This window comes from Stenella coeruleoalba (assembly GCF_951394435.1).
Source record: "Stenella coeruleoalba genome assembly, chromosome: 3".
Classification (NCBI taxonomy): domain Eukaryota; kingdom Metazoa; phylum Chordata; class Mammalia; order Artiodactyla; family Delphinidae; genus Stenella; species Stenella coeruleoalba.
The window spans coordinates 118893370-118916681 of NC_137148.1; the positions used below are offsets into that span (position 1 = coordinate 118893370).

Consider the following 23312-nt stretch of genomic DNA (forward strand, 5'->3'; position numbering starts at 1 on the left):
TGGAGATAAGATAATAAGAGTGTTGTTATGAGATTAAGTTTTATAAAGTGTTTAGAAGAGTATCTGGAACATAGTAAATGTTATATAAGTACTTCCTCAGTAAATGAGTAAAGAAGATGGGAGAGTGGACATTGGGTAGAAAAGCAGCAGTCATAGAATAAATAAATTATTAAAAGATGGAGGACTTCCCTGGTGGCGCAGTGGTTGAGAGTCCGCCTGCCGATGCAGGGGACATGGGTTTGTGCCCCGGTCCGGGAAGATCCCACATGCCGTGGAGCGGCTGGGCCCGTGAGCCATGGCCACTGAGCCTGCGCGTCCGGAGCGTGTGCTCCGCAACGGGAGAGGCCACAACAGTGAGAGGCCCGAGTACCGCAAAAAAAAAAAAAAAATTGCTAACATATAAAACAGATTTGTGTAGTAGAAGTAATATGAGTTTCATTGATATCTTGAGCCAAAGAATGTTAATTAAGTGCTGTTACCTCCCTTAAAGAACTGCAAGCCAGTGGTTTTATAAGGATAGATTACTCTTTCTTCTTTGGAGGAAAATGAGAATTTCATGTCTGCTTCAGTCAGTTGCTACTACTCGAATTGTAGGGCCTGGGATTTAAAGCCAAAACAAATTAGAGGCTAGTATAATGATTGATGTATTGGGGACATACTAGCAAAAGGTCCTGGAAAAACACATAGAATTCTCCTCCTCTCTCATTCATGTGTGATTTTATTCCATTTTTAGGTATTTGGCTATTATTATTAATTTTTTAACATGTGTAAAATGTCTTTCTGATAGACACCTTGTATGGAGATAGTTACTGAAGGCAGATAGATTTGAGTAATAAGCCTAGTTCCACCACTAACTATGTGACCTTAGGCATCTTACGTCTCGAAGCCTTAGCTGCCTTATCTATTGGGTGGGCCAAAAATTTCTTTCGTTTTTTTCCGTAAGATGGCTCTGGTAGCACTTAGTTGTCTTTAACTTCATTTGAAACAATTTTGTTAGATTGTATGTGACAGCTGTCATACCAGCGTGCATTTAAAAATAGACTTAACAAAATTGGTGAATTTTTGTGTAGCCATTTTAATATTGAAGATGGAAGAAAAAACCAGCATTTCAGCATATTATGCTTTATTATTTCAAGAAAGGTAAAAATGCAAATGAAACACACAAAAAGATTTGTGCAGTGTATGGAGAAGGTGCTGTGACTGATCGAACGTGTCAAAAGTGGTTTGCACAGTCTCGTGCTGGAGATTTCTTGCTGGGTGATGCTCCATGGTTGGGTTGACCAGTTGAAGTTGATAGCGATCAAATCGAAACAATAATTGAGAACAATCAACGTTGTACCATGCGAGAGATAGCCAACATACTCAAAATATCCAGATCAAGCTTTGAAAATCATCTGCACCAGCTTGGTTACGTGAATCGCTTTGATGTTTGGGTTCCACGTAAGTTAAGTGAAAGAAAACCTTCTTGACCATACTTCCACATGCGATTCTCTACTGAAACATAATGAAAACGTTCCGTATTTAAAGTAAATTGTGACGGGTGATGAAAACTGGATACTGTACAACAGTGTGGAATGGAAGAGATCGTGGGGCAAGCGAAATGAACCACCACCAACCACACCAAAGGCCGGTCTTCATCCAAAGAAGGTGATGTTGTGTATATGGTGGGATTAGAAGGGAGTCCTCTATTATGAGCTCTTTCTGGAAAACCAAACGTTAATTCCAACAAGTACTGCTCCCAATTAGACCAACTGAAAGCAGCACTCGATGAAAAGCGTCCAGAATTAGTCAACACAAAATGCATAATCTTCCATCAGGATAACGCAAGACCGCATGTTTCTTTGGTGACCAGGCAAAAACTGTTACAGACTTGGCTGGGAAGTTCTGATTCATCCGTCATGTTCACTGGACATTCCACCTTCGGATTTCCAGTTATTTCGATCTTTACAAAATTCTCTTAATGGAAAAAATTTCAATTCCCTGGAAGACTGTAAAAGGTACCTGGAACAGTTCTTTGCTCAAAACGATAAAAAATTTTGGGAAGATGGAATTATGAAGTTGCCTGAAAAATGGCAGAAGGTAGTGGAACAAAACAGTGAATACGTTGTTCAATAAAGTTCTTGGTGAAAATGAAAAATGTGTCTTTTATTTTTACTTAAAAAACCAAAGGCACTTTATGGCCCACCCAATATGAAGGGTATCAGTACCTACTTCCCAGGATTCTACTAAAGGTTAAGTGAGGAAATACAATAAAGTGCTTAGCATGAATCCTACTACACAGCAAAAGCTTAATAAATATCGTTAACATCACCACCACCATCATTTTTTAAAACCAACCTTATTGAGGTGAGGTGCAGTTTATATACAATAAAATGCAGCCATGAATTTTGACAAATGTTGATGCCTATGTACCACAGTCAAGATATAGATTTTCCATTACCCCCAAATCAGTATTTTAAAATAGGAAAATTGATGTCTTATCCAGTAAGAACACAAAGGTGAAGTCATGTGTAGAGAGACATGGTATCAACTATACAAAAGGCTGAATAAATGCTAACTAGAACTACAAAACCAGGAGAATGTAGCAGAAGGAACACTCATTTTGAGGGGGATTGGGGGACCGGTCAGGTGTACTGCATATTATTGCTTCTGCCTATTCAGCAGCAATTAATTCTCTCTTCTCCTGTTAACAGCTCTTTGCTTGTCCTTTGCGGGAACAACTCCTCCCAACGCTTTATGTGTTAGGAGTGGGGCTGTTTCACCTCTGGTTTCAGTCTTGTAATTTCTGCTAGACTTCTTGGAAAGAAAACTCTCTTACTGCTAATAGTGCTTGATGTAAGTTTGGAGAAGCAGAAAGAGTCACTGAAAATGAAGACATCACAGAGGATGGTCAGCTGGAGTGATGGAGAGAGAGACCTTATACTGATGTCACCACCTAAACTGCCAGAAGCTGCCCTGAAGCTACACTATCCCTGGTCCTCAGTTACGTGAGGACTGATGAACTTTCATCAAAGACCAGCTCCATTCTCTAGCTTGTGTTCAGGAATCATGAGCCAGTGACCCTTGCCCACCTCTGATTGTGTGGGCTTGGAGATAACATATGTGAGAGTGCTTTCCTGTTTTCTACAAATGGGAGGTAATTGTATGGTAGATATAAAGTTAATTGGAGGGACTTCCCTGGTGGCGCAGTGGTTAAGAATCCACCTGCCAATGCAGGGGACACAGGTTCGAGCCCTGGTCCGGGAAGATCCCACATGCCGTGGAGCAACTAAGCCTGTGCGCCACAACTACTGAGCCTGTGCTCTAGAGCCTGTGACCCACAACTACTGAAGCCTGCGCACCTACAGCCCATGCTCTGCAACAAGAGAAGCGACCACAATGAGAAGCCTGTGCATTGCAACGAAGAGCAGCCCCTGCTCGCCACACCTAGAGAAAGCCCGTGCACAGCAATGAAGACCCAATGCAGACAAAAAAAAAAAAAAAAAAGTTAATTGGACAATTGAAGGCAGAAATAATATGGATTTAAAATACATTGATATCAAAACTAGAAGTATTTGAACTAACTGGTTAATTTGAAGGAATTCAGATATTCATCCAAGAAATTTGGCCAAATCGTGTTGCCTAAATAGTTTCTATATTTCATATGACAGTGATTTCTGGGCCTTAAGTGTTCTGTTCTGTTTGCATTCATGGCCACAACCTATGTTGTTACATGACTCATTGTTTCTTCCTTATTAAACAGGTGCCCCTCCCATTGGCATTGTGCATTTTTGAAGTGCCCTTTGCTGTCCTAGGTGCTGGGGCTGTATAGTGAACACAGAATCTCTATCTCATGGAGCTTATTTTCTAGGGAGAGAGAGACAGCTGCACCTTCCAGGGGCCAGTTTCTGTACTCGGTACTACTACATTCTGATTCTCTTCTGATAATATTGCAGAAAGTGTGGGAGGTCTTTGTGGAAATTCTGGAATAAATTCAGAAGAAGTCACACACTTGTAAACAGGCACATGAAGGTATATGTTTGTGTATGTGCCACACACTCTTCTTAGCTAGGTAACCTGGTTCAAGTTACAACTCTGGGCCTCAATTTCTCATCTGAAAAATGGGGATTATCCTAATACCAGTCTTCCCTTGTAGGGACTAAATGCATGTACATAATTTAGCATAGTGTCTGGCACAAACAGCTTAACAAATGATCGGTAATATTTATCATTATTCTTACTAATACATATATGTTTATGCACATTTGCCCAATATTACTCAATAGAATAAAAATAAATAATTGTGGCCCTCATTTTGTTTCATTCATTTAACATTTATTGAATACTTTGCCTTGTGCTAGGCCCGCAGTGGCAGATTGGTTTTTTTCAGAGATGGCTGCATTAATATCTCCCTTTCTTGTTACTTCCCCATCTGGAGGTACAGTCTAATTACTCTCTCCTTAAATCTGGGCTTGTGACTTGCTTGTACCCAATGAAGGTGGAAGGAGTGTTTGTCTTCCAAGGCTAGGTCATAAAAGGTGATTCAGCTTTCCTTGTGTGAGCTGGAACGTTCACACTGGGGCGCTGAGGCTGCCATGCAGTGAGGAAACTCAACTAGACCACACTGAGAGACCACACAGTGAAGTCCTGAGCCCACCGAAGAGAGGGAGATGGTCCTGTTACCATATGACTGCAAACATGTGTGAGACCCCAAGCCAGAATCACCCAGCCAAGCTCTCTCCCAAATTCCTGACCCACAGAGATTATGAGAGAAAATAAAGAGATCATAGTTGTTTTAATCCATTAAGTTTTGGTGTGATTTGTTATGTATTGTTTAAGAGTCAGAACACCTACTTTTAAGTGCTCAAGATATTGCATTAAACAGATTTAGTTTCATGGGATTTCCATTCCACATCTTTCTCATTCTTGGCAGGTGAGGAACAACTATTTTCAGGGTTTTAATTATCCATCTGATAGCTGTTTGGGCCTGCTATCAAGTCTGAATTTGTAGCTGCAACTGGCAAATAGATCACATTCATTCATTTATGCATTTAATAAATCAGTACCTCGACATCAATGCCTTCTCTGGCTCCCTGAGTTAGCAATCCCTTCTCCACGTTCCTGAGCACCCAGGCCTTCTATCCTAACTTACCATGCAGCATTGCTATTGCTTGTCGCTTGTCTCTCCCACTAACCAGTAGCAGTCAGGTTTATTCTGTGTTATTCATCTTTGCATCTCTAGCATCTAGCCTAGTGCCTAAACATAGCAGACCTATGTGAAAAACAACAGCAACAACCCCCACCACCACCACCACACAAAACCACCTAACTGGAGGGCTGCTAGTTCCTAGACATACAAATATTTTATTCCAAGACAGTCCCTATCTTCTAGGAGTTCACAGTTCAGCACTAGACACTGTGGGATCCAGCCTGGCAAGTGCAGTGCGTGAGCTGCCTGGATTGATACTTGTGGTGGAACCAAAGGGCTACAGGGCAACGCATTGGGGGTGGGGTGGGGGAGGAGGGGAAAGGATCCATTCATTTATTCCACAAATATTTATCAATCGCCATAGCACACGGTAAGCGCTCAATATGTTATTAGATGCCGGCCACTGTTCTAGGTGTTAGGGATGCGGCAGCGCACAAGAAAACTGGCTCGTGTTCTTGAAGCTCACGATGCAGCAAAGGACGACAGGCAGTGGAGGTAATTATGTAAAATTGTGTTAGGTGCCCAGCAGTGAAACAACAGGCGGCTGAAATTCTCGTAAGGATGTTAGATCCTTCGGCTGAGAGCAGCCGTGGGCGGGTTTTGAGTAGGAGTGGCCGTGAAGGGGCCGGACTGTAGGGGGCGGGAAGACTGCAGGCAAGAAGAGCTGGTAATTTTAAGATGAAAATATTTTCTGCTCGACTGGAAGAAGGAGCTTGTTCCTAGGGGCGATGTGGTCGCTTGGTGCGCTCGGGGTTCCTCTGGGGCAGGAGGCTGCATTTTGAGTGCAAGCTCGATTGCCTGAAGTGTGAGGGGGACTGCAGCCCTAAATTCCCAGATTTTTCATGTTCGGCACATCTAGGCTCTTCCGCTCCCCAGACCTTCAGACGCACCATCTCGGTTGCGGGCGGGCAAGGTACGGGGCATGCCGCAGCGCTCACCTTCGGGTCTCCGGGTCTGCAACACCGCGCGGGCGGGTGCGGGCGGAGCTTGTGCTGCGGGCCTAGGCAGTGGCGTGGGTCCCGCCCCCTGGACCAGGCCCCGCCTCCGGACACCGCTGATTGGGTTATAGCCGCGGAAGGGCCGGGCGTACCCGGAGGCCCGGACGTCTGATTGGCTTGGCTGGGATTAGGTCATTGCTAGCACGTTAGTGCGGTCCGAACGCCGGCGGAGCGGCCCAGGCTGCTGTGAGAGGGCGTTCGAGGCTGCTGGAGAGCGAACAGGCGAAGGAGGCGGGGAGGAGGCGGCTGCACTCGCTCGACTTCTCGTTCCCTTCCCGGCGCCGCTGCGGGTCCGTCTCTGCGCTTCCTGCTCCCCGGCCGCTCGGTTGCACGCCGCCGGAGCAGCCGCCCTTCGTTCGAGTCCCGGCTCGGTTCGGAAGTCGTGCGCGCCCGCGGACACCGCGCGCAGGGCTAGCCGGCGCCACACCTGTGGAGCCGGCGGCCGTCGCGGGAGCCGGCCGGGGTCCCGCCGCGTGCGTGCTCGGGGCTGCGGGCCGCCGGGGCCCCGGGGGAGGCGCGCCCCCCGTCTGGGCGCCGCAGACACCATGGGGCTGCCCGCGCTCGAATTCAGCGACTGCTGCCTCGACAGCCCGCACTTCCGAGAGACGCTCAAGTCACACGAAGCGGAGCTGGACAAGACCAACAAATTCATCAAGGAGCTCATCAAGGACGGGAAGTCACTCGTCAGCGCGCTCAAGAGTGAGTGCCCCCGAGCCTGGCGGGGACGGAGTTCGGGGGCGGGAGGGGCCGTCGGGAGGCGCTCAGCCCTGGGGGTCGCGTGTCCGGCTGGTTTTCTGCCCACGGGCGCTGAGGGACGGGTGTAGATGCTTGTAGTGGGGCGGGAAGGATACGTAAAATGGGCGAACTAGCAACAAGACGGTAAGGGAAAAGATCCGTCGCCCGGCCGTTTGCGTTCCGGGGTGGCTGGGAGGAGACCGAGCGCGAGTGGCGCTCTGGGGCGCCGCGGCGGGTGTGCGCGGCACACAGGTGTCCTGGGAGTAGGACTGGAGTGCCTGGTGCGCCGCAGCCTGCTGGGAAACCCCTTCGCGTCCACGACTCCCGCTCCCTTGGGGAAGAGTTGCTCACCCCTGGGTGCCCAGCCTTGGGAATGGAGTGGGCCCCGCCAAGGGGGCGCTGCCTCCCCTCGGAAAAAGGCGGGTTGTGCCTTCTTCGCTCCCTGGGCGCAGCGCCAGCCTGCTCAGGGCCGCCGGGTTCTCCGAAAGGCACAGCTGCTGCCCAGAGAAGGGGTGGGTGGGATGGTCTGTCAGCTCGAGATTCTCTGGAGTACTGGCAGCCTGTACCACCCAGATCTAGAATCAGGGTCACGTACGTGTGCAGGTTCTGATTCTTGTGTTTAGCAGAAGGTGATAAGGGTGGGAGTACAGAATCAGAGTGTTCCTTTACTCTAAACTGTGGGCGAGGGTTTAAAAATAGAACGAACATATCCTCTCCCTCTCCCGCTCCCTCGCTCCCCTTTTTACCTCTCCCAATATCCTTGAAAGCTCAAAAGTCTGAGAAGGAATGTCCTCGGTCCTCACTCAGAAAGCAGAAGTTTAAACTCATCCTTATAGATCCTCAAACCTTTTGTAAAACAATTTTTGCAAATTTCCCTTTGGCAGGGGAGAAATGAGTTTTGCATTCTGTGTATGATTTGCCTTGTCTTCTGCAGAGCCAGGGAATGTCTCCTTCTGGCCAAACAGGAGTGCTCTAGGGATTGTTGAGTGCCTTGGATTGTTGAGTTCTTTTTTTGGGTGCCTTTTCAGTCTACCCATTTAAAAATAGTTTGGTCCATCTTTTAGTTTTGAGAATCAGGAAAAAAGGCAGACAGTGGAATTGTCTTTGACTTTTCCTTTCTCTGTGATGGATTTCTTAATAGGTGGTATCTTTCAGCTAAGAAAGCTTGCATTGGCAGAGTGGGGCCCTAGCTGTGAGAATTGTCCCCAAGCCTCTATAAAGGAGATGTAAAGTCAAGTGCCTGAGGTGTCATTTTGTGAGCCTGTTGCTTCTAAAAATGAAGAGGGAGACAGTGGAGCCCCAGGGCAGCAAGTGCCAGTGTTTTGGGGTGAAATAAACATGGAACTTTGATGTGATAAGGCTCCTCAGAGGCAGGGTCTCTGCTGGAGGCTGTGACCTGAAGCATATGAACAGACTCTTCTTTTGTCAATGACCAGGACCATCGTTGGTTCAGGGAATATGTGACCCTGGTTTGGAGTAAGTTAGGGGCCCACTTATAGGTTGGGCCCATGAAATTTTTTTTTTTTAATTTTTTTTGCGGTACGTGGGCCTCTCCTGTTGTGGAGCATGGGCTCGGGATGCGCAGGCTCAGCGGCCATGGCTCATGGGCCCAGCCGCTCCGCAGCATGTGGAATCTTCCCGGACCGGGGCACGAACCCGTGTCCCCTGCATTGGCAGGCGGACTCTTAACCACTGTGCCACCAGGGAAGCCCCGGGCCCATTAATTTTGAGTGACTCTCAGGCTGGCTTTCATTGGGCCTCTGCTTTATTCAGCAAACATTTAGAGTGCTTTCTGTGTGTTAGATATTGCCCCAGGCACTGAAGTAGTAGTGACAGTTCTGCTGCCCCTGTGGTTGTAAAGACTTACTCCATGCCAGGCACTGCTTCAGCCACAAATTATCTCATGTACTGTTACTCATTTTACAAATGAGGAAACAGACTTGGAGAAATCACTAGCGCAGAGCCACCCTGCTCTAACGGCAGGGTGGTTTTTGAGCCTCCACATGGTCTGAGCCAGAGCTGGAGTTCCTGCTGATGCTGAGCTCTTAATTCTGCCCCATCCCTCTTGCCCAGAATGGACCCCCTGGACCAAGCCTGTTGGAATCTGGACTTGCATTTTGTATCTCAGCCTTGAGTCTGAGGAGGATGCATTTGTGTGACTGGCAGTTTATTTGCCTGCTACTGTTCTTTTGGGGGGTGGGGAGGGCATGTAAGAATTCTTTGGGTAGGAGGAAACAGTGCAGTGATAAAATTAAAGAGTTATTCAAATTGGCTAGTGGAATGGACCAGCTCTGTAACTTGGGGGAGAACTAGGTGTTCTAATCTCTTAATATCCAGCTCTATTTCTAACTATACTCTTCTATTCTTACTACTGCTTGAACAGGTCATGTGACCTCTTAAAAAGGGTACAGGTGATTACTATTTACCAGACTTGGGGCATTGTGTTGTCATTAGGTGCTTCTTGCATTGTATATTACTATATTAGTGTTTGTGTATTCATTTTCTTTGGATCATCTTTATCACTGCTGTAAATGTAAAGCCAGTGTTTTAAAAAATACATACGTAAAAATAAATACATAACTGTGTAAGTAACACTGGTTTAGATGATTTATAGGCTTTTCCAGCTCTAAAATTTTATGGTTTTATTTTGTAATTAATTTTCACAGATCTTTGGGTTAAGGTTTCCATTGTGTGTTAATCTGAGACAATAAAACTGGGATTGCTGAAGTTCAGCTAGATCATTATTCTTGCTACTTCCACTTTATGAAGGAGGAAACTGAAGCTCAGAGAGATTAGTAACCTGCCCAAGGCATCACAGCAATTAAGTTGTCTGATTCGAGAGCCTGTGCACTTAACTCTGAAGCAAAACTGTAGGTCTGTTGTCTCTTGATTCCCCTTGATAAACTGATAAACAAATGAACTCCTTGAAGTCTTTCCCTGGAGTTCAAACCTCTGGGCTGGACACATGGAAGATAAGCAATAAAATAATTTGGGACCTACATTTCAAAAAATCCTGCTTTTGGAGAAAGTTCTTGTTTGATGTGGTGACTCCGAGTCACTTTTTTCTGTGCTGATTTGTCCAGGCCTTTTCTGTGGGCACTCTTTCCTCGACCTGATTAATCTGTGTCTCAGTCAAGAGGATTCTGTGTGTTTTAGTCCTTTTTTCTTTCTGTAAAGATGATAGAGGCAGGCGATGAAGTTCAGACTTGTAGAATTAAGAGTTTTAGGATTTTCTGTGTTTCATTCTTGACACCATCACCTACTGATTGACTCTGGGTGAGTCACTAAGCCTGAGCTCCTCCTGTGTAAAATGGGAGTAGCCACTCTGACCTCCTAGGGTTGCTGTGAGCACAAAATGAAACAGTGCGTGTAAAGAAAGCACTTAGCTTGAAGCCTGGTGCATAGCATTGCTCAATTAATGATAGCTGTTATGATCTTCCAGCATTCAGGGTTGTCAAGACTTGGAGCAAGAGTCGCTAAGAGCAGAATTGTCCATCCAAATGAACAGTTTTTTGATTTGGATGCAAGGAGTTAGGCCCATGCCTTCTTCATGCCAGTTGTTGGTAACTTACACAGTTGTGTATGTATTAACCACTGGTAGGAAGAAGCCTGGTGATCCTATTTGTATAAAGTCATGGTTATGACAAAAAAGCCCCACAAGTTAAAGACAAAAAATAAAAAGTCTCTCAACATCTCCGTTGTTCCTAATAACATTCTGATAGCTTAAATTTTCCATCTTCTTGCTAGATTAACCCCTCTACCCGCCTCCCCCCGCCCCGCCATCCAGTGGCTGAGCTGGCTGCCTCTCTTTGCCTTGCAGGAAAAGCTTGCAGAATGCACTGGACTTCATGTCTGGCTGTCTCATGGACTCGATGGCAAACCAAATGTGGTTTCACAGAGCTGAAAGTGAATTAGGCTGTTGGTTTTGAGAGGTGATGTGGGTTTTCAGGAACTGTGTTTCTTTCCACCTTCAGAGTTGGTTTATGGACTTGCTGCTGGGGATATACCCCTTTAAGTTTGACTTCTTTCTGAGACAGAGTGAGCTCTCTTATTTTGATAGTCTTAGGTGGGAGGAGTGGGGCAGGAATGCACATTTTAGAATATCTTTATTGAGATATAATTTGCCTTAGTATACTGTTCACTCACTTAAAGCCCAGTTCAATGGTTTTTAGTACATTCGCAGAGCGGTACAGCTATCACCACAGTCAGTCTTAGAACATTTTCATTGCCCCCAAAAGAAATCCCGTTCCCATAAGCAGTCATTCCCCACCATTTGCTCCCAACTCCTCCTTCCCCATCCTCCCGCCCTCCAGCCCTAGTCAACCACTAATGTACTTTCTGTCTCTGTGGATTTGCCCCTTCTGGATATCAGAAGTGTAATTTTAATAGTTTTCTCTTAGATGGTGGTGGGCATCTTGAGGCACAGTTTTCTTGATTGGAATTTCAGGTGGGAAACTTTGAACCCATAAGCTGCTCTTCTTCAGTGGGGTTTAAGTAGAGGTGGAGTCCCAAAGACTGAACCATGTCCTAGGGAAAACCCAGGTGTCTCATGAGGGGGAGGGGATGGATTCATTCTAGTTCATGGTACTTTGAAGGACACAGGGGAGACTACCGAAACAAGACCAAGGATCCAACCACTTCTGTCAGTGAGCTTTTCAGTCAAGTTGGGGCAGGGTGTGTGATACTGAAAAAAGCCTTACTCTGCGGTTGGTAGCCTGCCGGGAGACACTTTTTTTTTTTTTTTTTTTTTTAACAAAAAAACTATGAGACCATAGTTTTCATGAGACTTTTTGGGGATGACATGCCTTTTTCATTGTATTTGCGGAGGTTAGTAATTCTGACCTGCATCACATCTCCAAGGCAACCACAGAGAATTTTAACAGAAATAAGTAGTTTTATAAGAATGCCAGCAAAACCCACAACAATAAATTTTAGCTGCTGTTTGTCTGTCAATAATCAAATCTTAAATTCAACGGACGTTTATCTTTTAACAGAAATAGGGTTGTATACATCTGTAGTCATAACTATATATACAAAGCAAAATTCTGTATTTTGGAGCTCGAACCCTAGGCAGAGAGACAGATAAAAAGTCTGATGTACTTAGGTGAGATCACACTTATAAGATTTTTTGCTAAGGCATGAAGAAAGAACATTTAGGTAGTGCATTACTTAAGGAAAAAAAAAGATGAGATCTAAATAGTTTTAATAATATCTGCTAGAGGGCATTCATGAGGCTCAATAGGGACCCTAAACGCACATTACAGAAAAAAAAATAAAGTAAAAATTATATCTATATTCTTATATAGTGCAAGCTGTCATTAATTGCCATAATCTAAATGCCCAGTCTGACAGATGTGTCCCAGAAAAAGCATGTCTGTCTTAAATGTTTCAGAAATCTTCTCTGGTCCTGGGTTGATAACCACTCATCTCCACGGATAATGCCACATTTCAGAGTGGTCTGGATTCTGGACATTAGTAATCCTAGTGGGCATTGACATAACATTCTCTTTATAGCAGTCCTTCCACAAGATGCCTTCCAAGAATGCATTTATATATGGCTCCAGCCCTTTTATGTAGATAGGGAACACATCAGTATTGAGTTCATTTAAGAAGTGGACTCGGACGAGTTAACTTGGAGCCCATAATATGCAGCCTGAGGAGACCCAGGTCTGGGGAGCAGAGTGCAATGCAAGGAGCCAGGCCTCTGTTATCAAGCAGATCTGATGTCTAGTCGGAGCTCTACCACATATACACTGTAAGACCTTGGGGGCACTGTCAGTTTCCTCAGCAAACAAACAAGCAAACAGAAAACCTGAAACCTCGCCAGCAGCTCTTGTTTATTGAACACTCACCAAGGGCCCGGCCCTATGCTAAGTGCACACATTGTCTCGTGAGTCTTTATACCTCTGTCCGGTGGGATGAATACTTATTTGTGTGCACGTTACAGTTTGGGTAACTTGTCTAAGGTCACACAGCTAGGAAGTTGTGCAACCAAGTTTTGAAGCTGACCGTGGACTGCAGGGCCTTCTCTTGAACATGACCCTTCAGTGCTTCAGTAGACACGCTGGCAGTGAAGATGCAAATTGTTCGGAGATCTAGACTCTAGAAAGAAGAAACATGCAGCAGGTGCTAGATTAAGTGAGAATATTGTCCCTGTTGTTTTTCAGACTCTGAGTCCTGAGTAGCAAAGTATAGCTAAGATTCTGTATTGTGCGCTGAAGTTTTGTGTTTCTCTCTTCATCGTATGATTAAAGAGCCATTGTAGGCCAGTGAGACAAATGAGGGCGTCTGATTATCTCTTGGCTTTTTGAAGCAGTAGAGTTGCTCTTTGGGGGTAGTAGCACTGATTACCAATGACTCTCTCTCTTTTTAAATATTTTTTAGAAAATGCATATGTTCCTAGCATTCATTTATTTTTCTAATTAAAAAATTGAGATATAAATGACACATTTTAGATGTTAGATGTACAACATAATGATTTGCTATTTGTATATAATATGAAATGATCGCTGCAGTATGTCTAGTTAACATCTGTCACCATACATAATTACGAATTCTTTTTCTTGTGATGAGAACTTTTAAGATCTACTCTCTTAGCAGTTTTCAAATATACAATTATAGTACTATTAACTATAGTCACCATGCTGTACATCACATCCTATGACTTATTTATTTTATAACTGAAAGTTATTCTCTTTTAACTGGGTAATAAAGCATTGAACATGGAGGCCAAAAACTTGTTCTTGAGTCTGACTTGTTAAGATAAATAGTTCATCCTCTTTGCTCATTAAAACAAGAGTAAACAAAAATCAACATCAAGAGTTGTGTGCTTAGAGCATGTCACCCTTTTATACTTCTTTAGGACTTGGTGTAGGCTTTTTATAGTAGTGAGGTGAGTCCTTCATTAATGGTATAAATTCCCAAAGGCTGTTCAGTGCCAACCTGCTTTGTTTAGGAGTAATTATATTACTCACAGAATCCTAATGGAACAAATGCTTATGGAGTTAGGTAGCAAAAAGTTTTTTCTCAGCTCCTTTGCTTTGCTTTAGCACCTTTCAAATAAAAGAAAAAAAAAGGCATTTCCTAATTATTTGTAAACGGTGGTAATTTGCAGTACTGACATTTGGAGTATTTCTCATACAAATATAAACAACGGCAAATTATATCCAAACAAGATTTTGTAGTTTTTATATAACACTGGCTTTAAAAAAAGTCCTTCCACTTTAATCCAATTATTCTGTTCTCAATTGGATTGAATAAATTGCATCTAATCTGTTGCACTCAGCACACTGATTGAGCCTTAAGTTCTCCCCTCCCTCCTTTTTTAAAAAATATAATTAATAGACTTTATTTTTTAGAGACTTTTTAGGTTTACAGAACAATTGAGTGGAATGTATAGAGAGTTCCCATAGAGTCCCTCACACCCTTTCCTCTCAGGTGGTACATTTGTTACAAAAGTGATATAGTGTTATAACTAAAGTCCATTGTTTACATTAGGGTTCACTCTTTGTGTTGTATATTCTATGAGTTTTGACAAACGTATAATAACGTGTGTTGGCCATTACAGTATAATGCAGAATAATTTCAACCCTTGAAATACATGTCTTTGTGCAGACATGTGTTTTCATTTCTTATTTCATTTCCTACCTAGGAGTGGAATTGCTCGGATGTATGAATAAACTTATGTTTAATTTTTTTTTTTGCGGTACGCGGGCCTCTCACTGTTGTGGCCTCTCCCGTTGCAGAGCACAGGCTCCGGACTAGCAGGCTCAGCGGCCATGGCTCACGGGCCCAGCCGCTCTGTGGCATGTGGGATCTTCCTGGACTGGGGCACGAACCCGTGTCCCCTGCATCGGCAGGCGGACTCTCAACCACTGCGCCACCAGGGAAGCCCATTATGTTTAATTTTTTAAAAAACCTGCCGAAAGGTTTTCTGCAGCAGAGGCATCCTTTAAAATTCCCACCAGGATCGTCTGAGGGTTTCAACTTTTCCACATCATCACCAGTACTTGTTACTGTCTGTCTTTTTGATTGTAGCTATGCTAGTGAGCGTGAAGTGATATCTCTTGGTTTTAATTTGCATTTCCACGACGACTAACGATGATGAGCATCCTTTCATATGATTAAGGGCCATTGGTGCATTTTCTTTGCTGACATGTCTATTCAGATCTTTTTGTTGGGCACTATTTTATACCTTGGATTTTTTTTTTTATCCTTTTACTTTGTCCCATACAACTTTTTTTTTTTTTTTTAGTCCCATAAAACTTTTGATGATTAAGTGAACACCACTCCCCTCGGTAGATTTTCTCTATTTGCCCTCATTTGAGGACTTTCTGCTTCCATTTGCCTCAACCTCAGATGCACTTGACTGATCAGTTTCACATTCCAGGGCTTGGAAGGTGATTCTGACACGGCTGTGCTTCAGATCTCTGCTCCAGCTAGGCCAGCCAGCGTCCCTCTGGGCAGAGGCCTCAGGCTGAACTTCCTAGTGCTGGCCAGTGTAAGCTAATGATCACAAATCCCAGGAATTGACCACATGAGAATGGGTCAGGGAGGAACCATTATCACCACCAAGCTATTGGGGAAAGCAATTCATGAAGGTGACTTTGCTACCCTGTTTAGGCCATTGCATTTTTAAAAGTTAGCCAAAGGAGGGATGCCAGTATGAAGCTAACAAAGTGGATTTTCTAGATTAAATTTCTGACTGACCCTAGTTTCAATTTTTAAAATTATAACCCAGTATGTTCCAAATTATATATCTTAGGCCACCAGAGGAAGGCTTTCATTTCAAATATGCAGCTTTGCTCCACTCTTACTGTGTCCTCCAAGCCCTAGCCTAGAGTAAGGGCTTTTAAGGTGGTGGTAACAGGTGCAGAATTCGTGAGGCGGGAGAGATCATGGGGTGTCTGAGGACTAGCAGGGAGGCCAGTGTAGCTGGAGCAGAGTGATGGCAAATGAACAGGGAGAGAGGTCGGGAGCCAGGTCCTAGAGGTCTTGAGTCCCAGAAAGGACTTTGGGTTTCATTCTAAGTGTGATGGGAAGCCAGGAGGAGGTTGTGACATCATCCTGCTTGTGTTTTTAAGAGATTATGGGGGCCACTGTGTGGAGAATAATTTAGTGGGGCAAGAATGGAGGCAAGGAGAGCAGTTAGAAGGCTGTTATAATAGGTGACGTAAGAGGCAATGGCACCTTGGGCTAGGGTGGCAGCACTGGAGATGGTGGTCAGATTCTGGGTGTTTTTGGAAGTAGAGCCCACAGATTTGCTATTTGATTGGATTTGGGCTTTGAGAATAAAAGTCAAGAATGATTAGGGACTTCCCTGGCAGTCTAGTGGTTAATACTTCACCTTCCAATGCAGGGGCTGTGGGTTCGATCCTTGGTTGGGGAGCTAAGATCTCTCATGCCTCAGGGCCAAAACACCAAAACATAAAACAGCAGCAATATTGTAACAGATTCAATAAAGACTTTAAAAATGGTCCACATCAAAAAATCTTAAAAAAAAAAAAAGAATGATTCAAATGTTTTTAGCTGGAGCAATTATGTGAATGATGGCGCTATTTTCTGAAATAAAGATGACTTGGGAAGGATTAGTTTTGGAGGTAAAATGAACAGTATGAATGGATGACCTAATCTTACAGTGCAAAGACAAAAAAATTCATGTATGCAGTTCATGAATACGTTCTCATAAAAGAATCACAGAGCGTGGAACTATACAGAGTAAAGCACCCTTTTGCCCGAGTTAACCACTGGTGTGCTTTTTTTCTTGTCCTTTTTCTGTGCATATTTTTTTTTTCTTGGGGGGGGTTATAGAATATGAATTATTCTGTGTTTTGCTTTTCTGGTTGAGACTCTCTTTTAGAGATCTTCCATGTCAGTACACATACACAGTGTATTCTTTTTAATGCCTGCAGAGAGCTTTGCTATGTGGAGATACCATAGCTTATTTACCCCGTCTCCTGTTGAGGGATATTTGGATTGCCTCAGCATAGAAGGTGCTACAGTGATTATTTGCACACCCACCTTTGTGTGTGGGTCCCAGGAGTTCCATGGGATAGATTCCTCAAGGTGGAGTTGTTGCCAGCCTCCATTTTTTAAAGCTCTTTGACGTCGACTGTTTAGGTCCTTGCATCCCTGAACAAGCCCTTCTGTTAGGCACTGACACGGATTCTAAAGGAACCGGGGGTGAGGGCGGGGTGGGGGGAGAGAGAGAGAGAGAGAGAGAGAGAGAGAGAGAGAGAGATTACAATTAATTGGCTGTGTCCTAATTAGCCTTGGACCTGTCCGAAATCCTTTCTGAGCTGCAAGGTCTTACAGATAAAATGGGAGATGGAATGTGACTTTGCCCATATATAATAGGCTATTCTGACCTCAAATTTCAGGGAAATCACATTTGGTAGGGTGAGGAAAATAGCCTTAGTGGCCAAAGGAATATTTACAAATTATAGTCACTGGGGTTTACACATTTTTGTAGAAACCCAGAGTGGAGAAAGAGAGGAAATAGTAAGGAAAACAGCTTGGCAGTGTGGGCCAGAAGCTGTCACGGTGTGTTTATATCTGGCTCATTTCACCTCGGTTGGAAGGCACAGAATGCTACAGAGGGTGAGCTTGGAGACTGGGCAGTACTTACTATATTTAGAAAGAGGAGATTCCTGGGGCTGGAGGTGTCCGTGTGTGTGTGTGTGTGTCCGTGTGTCCGTGTGTGTGTGTGTGTGTGTGTGTGTGTGTGTGTGTGTTTTCTTTGCCAGATGGACAAAGGGTTGAGGGGCTTGGGAATTCTGGATCAAACCTTGTTAACTGGCTGACTTCTCTGGGCCAAGCCAGTAGCTAAGGTTTGACTCCTGCTGCTGCCACACAGGAAAAGCCAAAATAAACCCCATTTTACATGGTTTGTAAAAACACCACAGGTAGGTTTCAAAGCTCATCTGATCTTGCTATCAAATGTGCTTTTAAGTTTATTCCAGGCTGATTTGAACACTTTGAAAATATGAACTGGCTTCTCCCGTGAGACTTTAGATAGATTTCCAGGCAGATTGAGTTGAACTTGAGGCTGTTTCTGTGCCACAGAGACTGTCAAGCAGATAGGACCCAAACCGTAACAGATTCCTGACTGCACATCTCACTATTACACTTGTGGGTCAGGTGTAGAAGATGATTATCAGTTGAGCAAATGAAACAAAATTAAAAAGCATTTTTATTTTAATTCATACCTATGTTTCTTTTTTGAAAGTTTATGTCAGTAACACCTATCAATAGTACACAATTTAGAGGGGACAAGAAGGAATGTGAGCATCGTCAAATTTCTCCTGTCTCCAAATCCTTAGTTGTTCTACTGCAGGCAACATTTTACCCATTCTTGAATATTTTTCAGATATAATTTATGCATGTGCCAGCAAATACAGATTTATATATTTCTCCAGTAGCATACCATATGCACTGTTTTGCATATTTTTGCATTTTGCACGATTTTAATGTATTTTGAATATTATTCAACATTGGTACGTATAGAGCAAATTCATTTTTAGCATCGCATTGTATTGCACTGTATGGACATAACATAGTTTATTTAATCAGTCCCCAAATAGTAGACATTTAGATGATTTCCAACCTTTTACCATTATAAGCAATGCCGCTGTGAACCTCCTGGTACCTGTCATGGGCATATGCGTGAGTAGATCTGTAGGATGCATTCTAGAAATGGAACTGCTGGGCCAGAGGGTATGTACATTTTTCATTTCAATGAATATCTCATAGGAGTGTTTCTGGAAAGCTCTGAGTGAACTGAATTTTATAAATCACATTTTAGAGTAGAAAGGAAACTCACTATTTGGTTCATTATAGGGTGGCGTCTGTAATAAAACAACACTTAGAATTTTCTCCATTTCCTACTCCCCAGTTTGTGTGTACTGTTCATTCTGGGATCAGAAGTCACAACAAAGTCATTCCCTAAAATGAGACAGAGCTGGATTGGGGATCACTTGCATGCGGGGCGCCAGAGAGCTTGTTTGTGGTTCTAGTGAGGGTGCTGTTGAGTTTTTATCTTTGTGCAGTGTGCGCATTATTTCGGAAGTTTGGCAGGTGTAAAGGAGGGCAGTCTCCCACCTTTGGTGACTGGAGACCGTGACTTTGGGCCAGTAGGCACACCTTGTCTGTCGGCGAAGCTTCTCTGGGGAGTGGCGAGGGAGCTGGGCGCTTTTGTCCTTCTCTCTTCTGGCTGCCTCTTCGGCAGAGCTTAGCACTTCCCCTGGTGGAAGGCACGTGTTGGCTGTGGTCTCTATTCCCATGCCTGGGACTGCTCACGTTGGGGTGGAAGGCTCCTGGTAGTGGAGTTCTGGGCATAGTCCCTGCTCTTCAGGAGGCCAGGGAAGAACAGACAGTCCACAGTACAATGATTCCTATCAGTTTAAAAGGGTCTCTGGGGGAGGGAGCAGAGAACTTGGGGAGAGGCAAGTGAAGACATCAAGTCCAAGGAAACAGTGTTCCTAACCATCAGTCTTTTAAAACACCTAGGTTATTGCTGCCCCATCTTTACCACATGTATTTATTTTGAAAAAGTCTACTCATTAAAAATTATGTTTGTTTCAAACGGGAACTTTATAGCATTCTGAAATCATAGGTTTGATGTGGTTAGCAATATATTTTTTCCTAGAATATCTTTAAGTAGTCATTGAATCATAATCATTAAATTGAACAATATTTGTCATTGTATCATCTAAAATAGTCCTATATTTTACCAGTGATTTGAGCTCCACTCTGCTTCGCACTGCCCTGAAGCAGAAGTGTGTGGGAGAACGGACATCATGTGGCCATCATGCCGGGAGGGGAGAGGAGGGAAGGGCAAAGATGTGCTTCTCATGGGCTTCCCTGGTGGCGCAGTGGTTGGGAGTCCGCCTGCCGATGCAGGGGACGCGGGTTCGTGCCCCGGTGCTCCGCAACGGGAGAGGCCACAACAGTGAGAGGCCCATGTACCGCAAAAAAAAAAAAAAAAAGATGTGCTTCTCAGACTAAGGTACAGGTGTCAGGGTAGGTGGCACTGTGCCAGGGAGTATGCAGAGCAAGTGGCGGGGACTACACTTTACTGAAAATCTGTTTTACTCAATGGAATCATTATTTGAATATTCAAACGAACGCCCATAAATTATAGAGGAGAAATCAAGATTCCATGGCACTTTTCATGGGAGACCTGCTGGTGTGACTGAAGAGGAGAACGTAGTCAACAGTGGACAGAGGAGGGAGGAGCAGGGGTGTCCCCAGGGTTTCTGTCTTAGGGCTTGGGGCACTGGCTGAACTGTGCACCCCAGGAGAAGAACCGTGGTGTGTGATGGGGGATGCAGGGTTAAGTGTCCTTGCTGAGTTGTTTCCATGGGACCTACAGGTGGAGACACCTACCAGGTGGTGGGGAGCACAGGTCAGGTGCTCTAGAGAGAGATGGAGGTACTGCTGTAGGTTTGGGTTTCACCAGATGCTATTAGAGGTCCAGGCAGTGGTTCTCCACCTTAGCTGTCCATTGAAATCCCCTCCAGGTAGATGAGTCTGGGACTCATCCCCGGAGATTCTGATGTAATTTTGTCTGGGCTGCAGCCTGGGCCTGGGGAACTTTAAAGGTTCTGGAGGTACTGCTAATGTGCAGCACAGGTAGAGAACCACTGGCATGGAGTAAGAGGAGAGAGTGGGGGCTGAAATTGTGGGGAATATCCACATTCCGCAGAATAGGTGGGTAGAATAGGGGTGGAGAGATTTGTTCTGATTAAGTATGAGGTGTGTCCTCCTGGCAGTTTGGGTGAGGGCTTGCTCGAAGGTCTTTGGATTTGCCCTTTGGAGGTGAAACTAGAGAGAGCAGTTTAAGTGCGAGGGTGATAAATATTCACCTTCCAATATGATTCTGAGGAATAAATGAGATTCTTGTAGGTATTGTGAGTAGCAGGGTAAGCAGGCCCATGGTAAGTGCCCTGTAATCGGAATGTCATTATTGTCATTTCTAGATTGTCCTTGTTATAAGGTAGTGGTTCTTAAATGTGAACGTGTGTAAGAATTTCCTTAATTGCAGATTCCTGGATTCCCCCCAAGGAGATTCTGGTACACAGGCTCTGGGGTGAGGTCCGGAAATCTGCATTCCTTGCAGGGACCTCCGCAGGTGGTTTGCATGGAGGGGGTCCTCGGACCACACATTAAGTTGAATAGGCCTGAGGAGATTCTACATAAGCCTGTCTCAGATCCTTTGTCCCCTCCTTGCAGTGCACAGCTGTGCCGGCCATCCTCAGGTATCTGGAAGGGGAAGTTATGGCAGGTCAAGGAATGATGGGGCATTGTTTCCAAAGGGTGCGAGTTCTCCCGACTTCAGATATCTCAGCATGTGGCTCCATGCCTGGGATCCAGTTGTCCCATGAGCTTGGCCTGTGAGCCAGGACGCTTCTGTGGCACTGGGGGTCGGAGAAGCTCCTGCAGGGAAACTTCATGCTCACGGGCAGTCACAGGGCACACATTTTCCCACAGTGAGTCCTGTCAGGGTTAAAGTCATTTGGGGTCGGAGCTTGTAATTACGTTGCACATTTTTTTTCTCTAAAAACCTTGAGGAAGCGTAATGAGCTGTCAGAGCTGTTGCACAGCTAGGGGGGACTCTTGTCTTGGGGAGAGCAGTAGAGGGACTGGCGGATGGTCCTGGAAGGTGAGGTGCCCCAAACCCAGAGAAGGCTCATCTTCACCTGCTGCCTCAGAGCTGCCCTCGGGCAACTCATTTCTGGCAACCGCTCCTCCTTATCTCTGTTCTGATCTCAGCTGGTTTTCAGCCTCTGTGGGAGGGCTGGGTGACAAAGCAGACCGCAGCCACTGATGGTGGGACCCTGGGGGTGATGGGCCCTGCGGCTTTCCTGCCGCCTATCTGACTAGTGCCTTGAGATGTTTGAGATGTTTGACACAAATCCTGCCCTGGGTCGGTACCCAGCCGAGCATCAGTCTCACAACTCTGGCTGTGGGAGGTATGGAGGCCAGGCAAGCCCTGGGGATGGATGCCTCGCCCAGTCCTGGCTGCGCCCGAGGCATCTGGTCCTCTGACCGGGCCTTGGAGACTACAGGTGGCTTTGCTTGCTGCCGTCTCCTGGCCCTCTGATCGAAGCCGCCCTGAGCTCAGTGTGCAAGGTCAGCAAGCTACCACTGTTGCCAGCTCTGTGTAGAGCTACAAGATGGTTCTGGCTCCGGAAAGAAATCCCATTTCCTCTTTACAGAGCCAGCATGCTTGGAATCAGTTTCCCAGCAGGGAAGCTCTGCTCCACTGCATAGAAAACTGGAGTGGAACTGAGAGCTTTTGGCCCCCGTGTCTTTTGGGATCTGTCTTTGGCTTGCTTCCTTCTCCCCCACCTCTTCCGGCTGGCATGAGTTCACGCCATACTGCAATGAAAAGACAACCCAACAGGGCTTGGGTTTTTTTTTTTGAGGCACAGAGTTCAAGCGTAAAGATGGTCATCAACTGACGAGAACCCAAAATTGGCTTGTTTTCACAAGTTTCAGTTCTGAATGTTGGGGTCTCATCTTCCCCCTCCCCTCAAATCTGGAGAACTGAGTCTCTTTAAGAAAGAAGATTGAAATGCTTTTGGTGGTTATCTTAAATGAAAGACTTGTGAAATGTTACAGAGGAGAAGGATGATGACTCATGTCTCTTACTGTGACACCTCAAGCAGCAAGATACTGAGCTCCTCAAATGTTCCAGCATGGGGTTAGGCAATGGTGGGCAGAGACCTTGGAGGTCCTGCCTCAGGATTTTTTAAAGCAGCTTAATGAGATATATAATTCACATACCACACAGTTCACTCATTTACAGTGTACAGTTCATGGCTCTTAGTATGGTCACAGAATTTTTCATCCATCTCCACAAGTAGTTATAGAATATGTTTGGTCATCATCCCCCAAAGAAACCCTGCACTCCTTAGCCATCATCCCCAACATCTTTCCCATTCCCCCCAGCCCTAGGCAACCACTTCCTCAGGATTTTAACCCATGGTCCAAAGTGTGGTGCTCTCCTGTCTGCTTTGTCCTTAGATCGTGTTAAGCTACATATCCTTTTCCTTCAGTGCATTCAACCAATTTGTGCTTCTCCAGAATGCTGCAGTTTCAGTGCCAGGGTGTTTGAATCTGGAACTCCTTCTCTGTTCTGTTCACCCCCCTGACAAATGTGCTAGTGCGGCAGGACTAATTCACACTCATTCCTGAGTGCATGTAGGTCTCTGGTTAGGACTTCTTTTATCCTGTCTTTCTCTGGGTTTTGATCTTACTTTGGAGAGAGTAATCTCCTGGTGTTAAGTGGGAAGGAACACCCAGTATCCAGTAGGTAGATGCCTTTGTTTTGAGCTGAAGAGGGTAACATCCTTTATTTCTACAGAGGAAAAAATTTCAGTGATACA

The 23312-nt window shown here is 45.0% G+C and overlaps 1 protein-coding gene across 2 annotated transcripts in view; it reads left to right on the forward strand.

Annotated features, from left to right (window-relative positions):
* The first annotated feature begins 6313 nt into the window (after nucleotides 1-6313).
* ARHGAP26 (Rho GTPase activating protein 26) overlaps nucleotides 6314-23312 on the forward strand; it is a 479421-nt gene continuing 462422 nt past the window's right edge. For both annotated transcript variants that reach the window (XM_079916182.1, XM_079916183.1), the window contains exon 1: nucleotides 6314-6885. In XM_079916182.1, coding sequence (XP_079772308.1) covers nucleotides 6732-6885 — 154 coding nt within the window. In that variant the 5' untranslated portion in view covers nucleotides 6314-6731. The remainder of the gene's footprint in view (nucleotides 6886-23312) is intronic.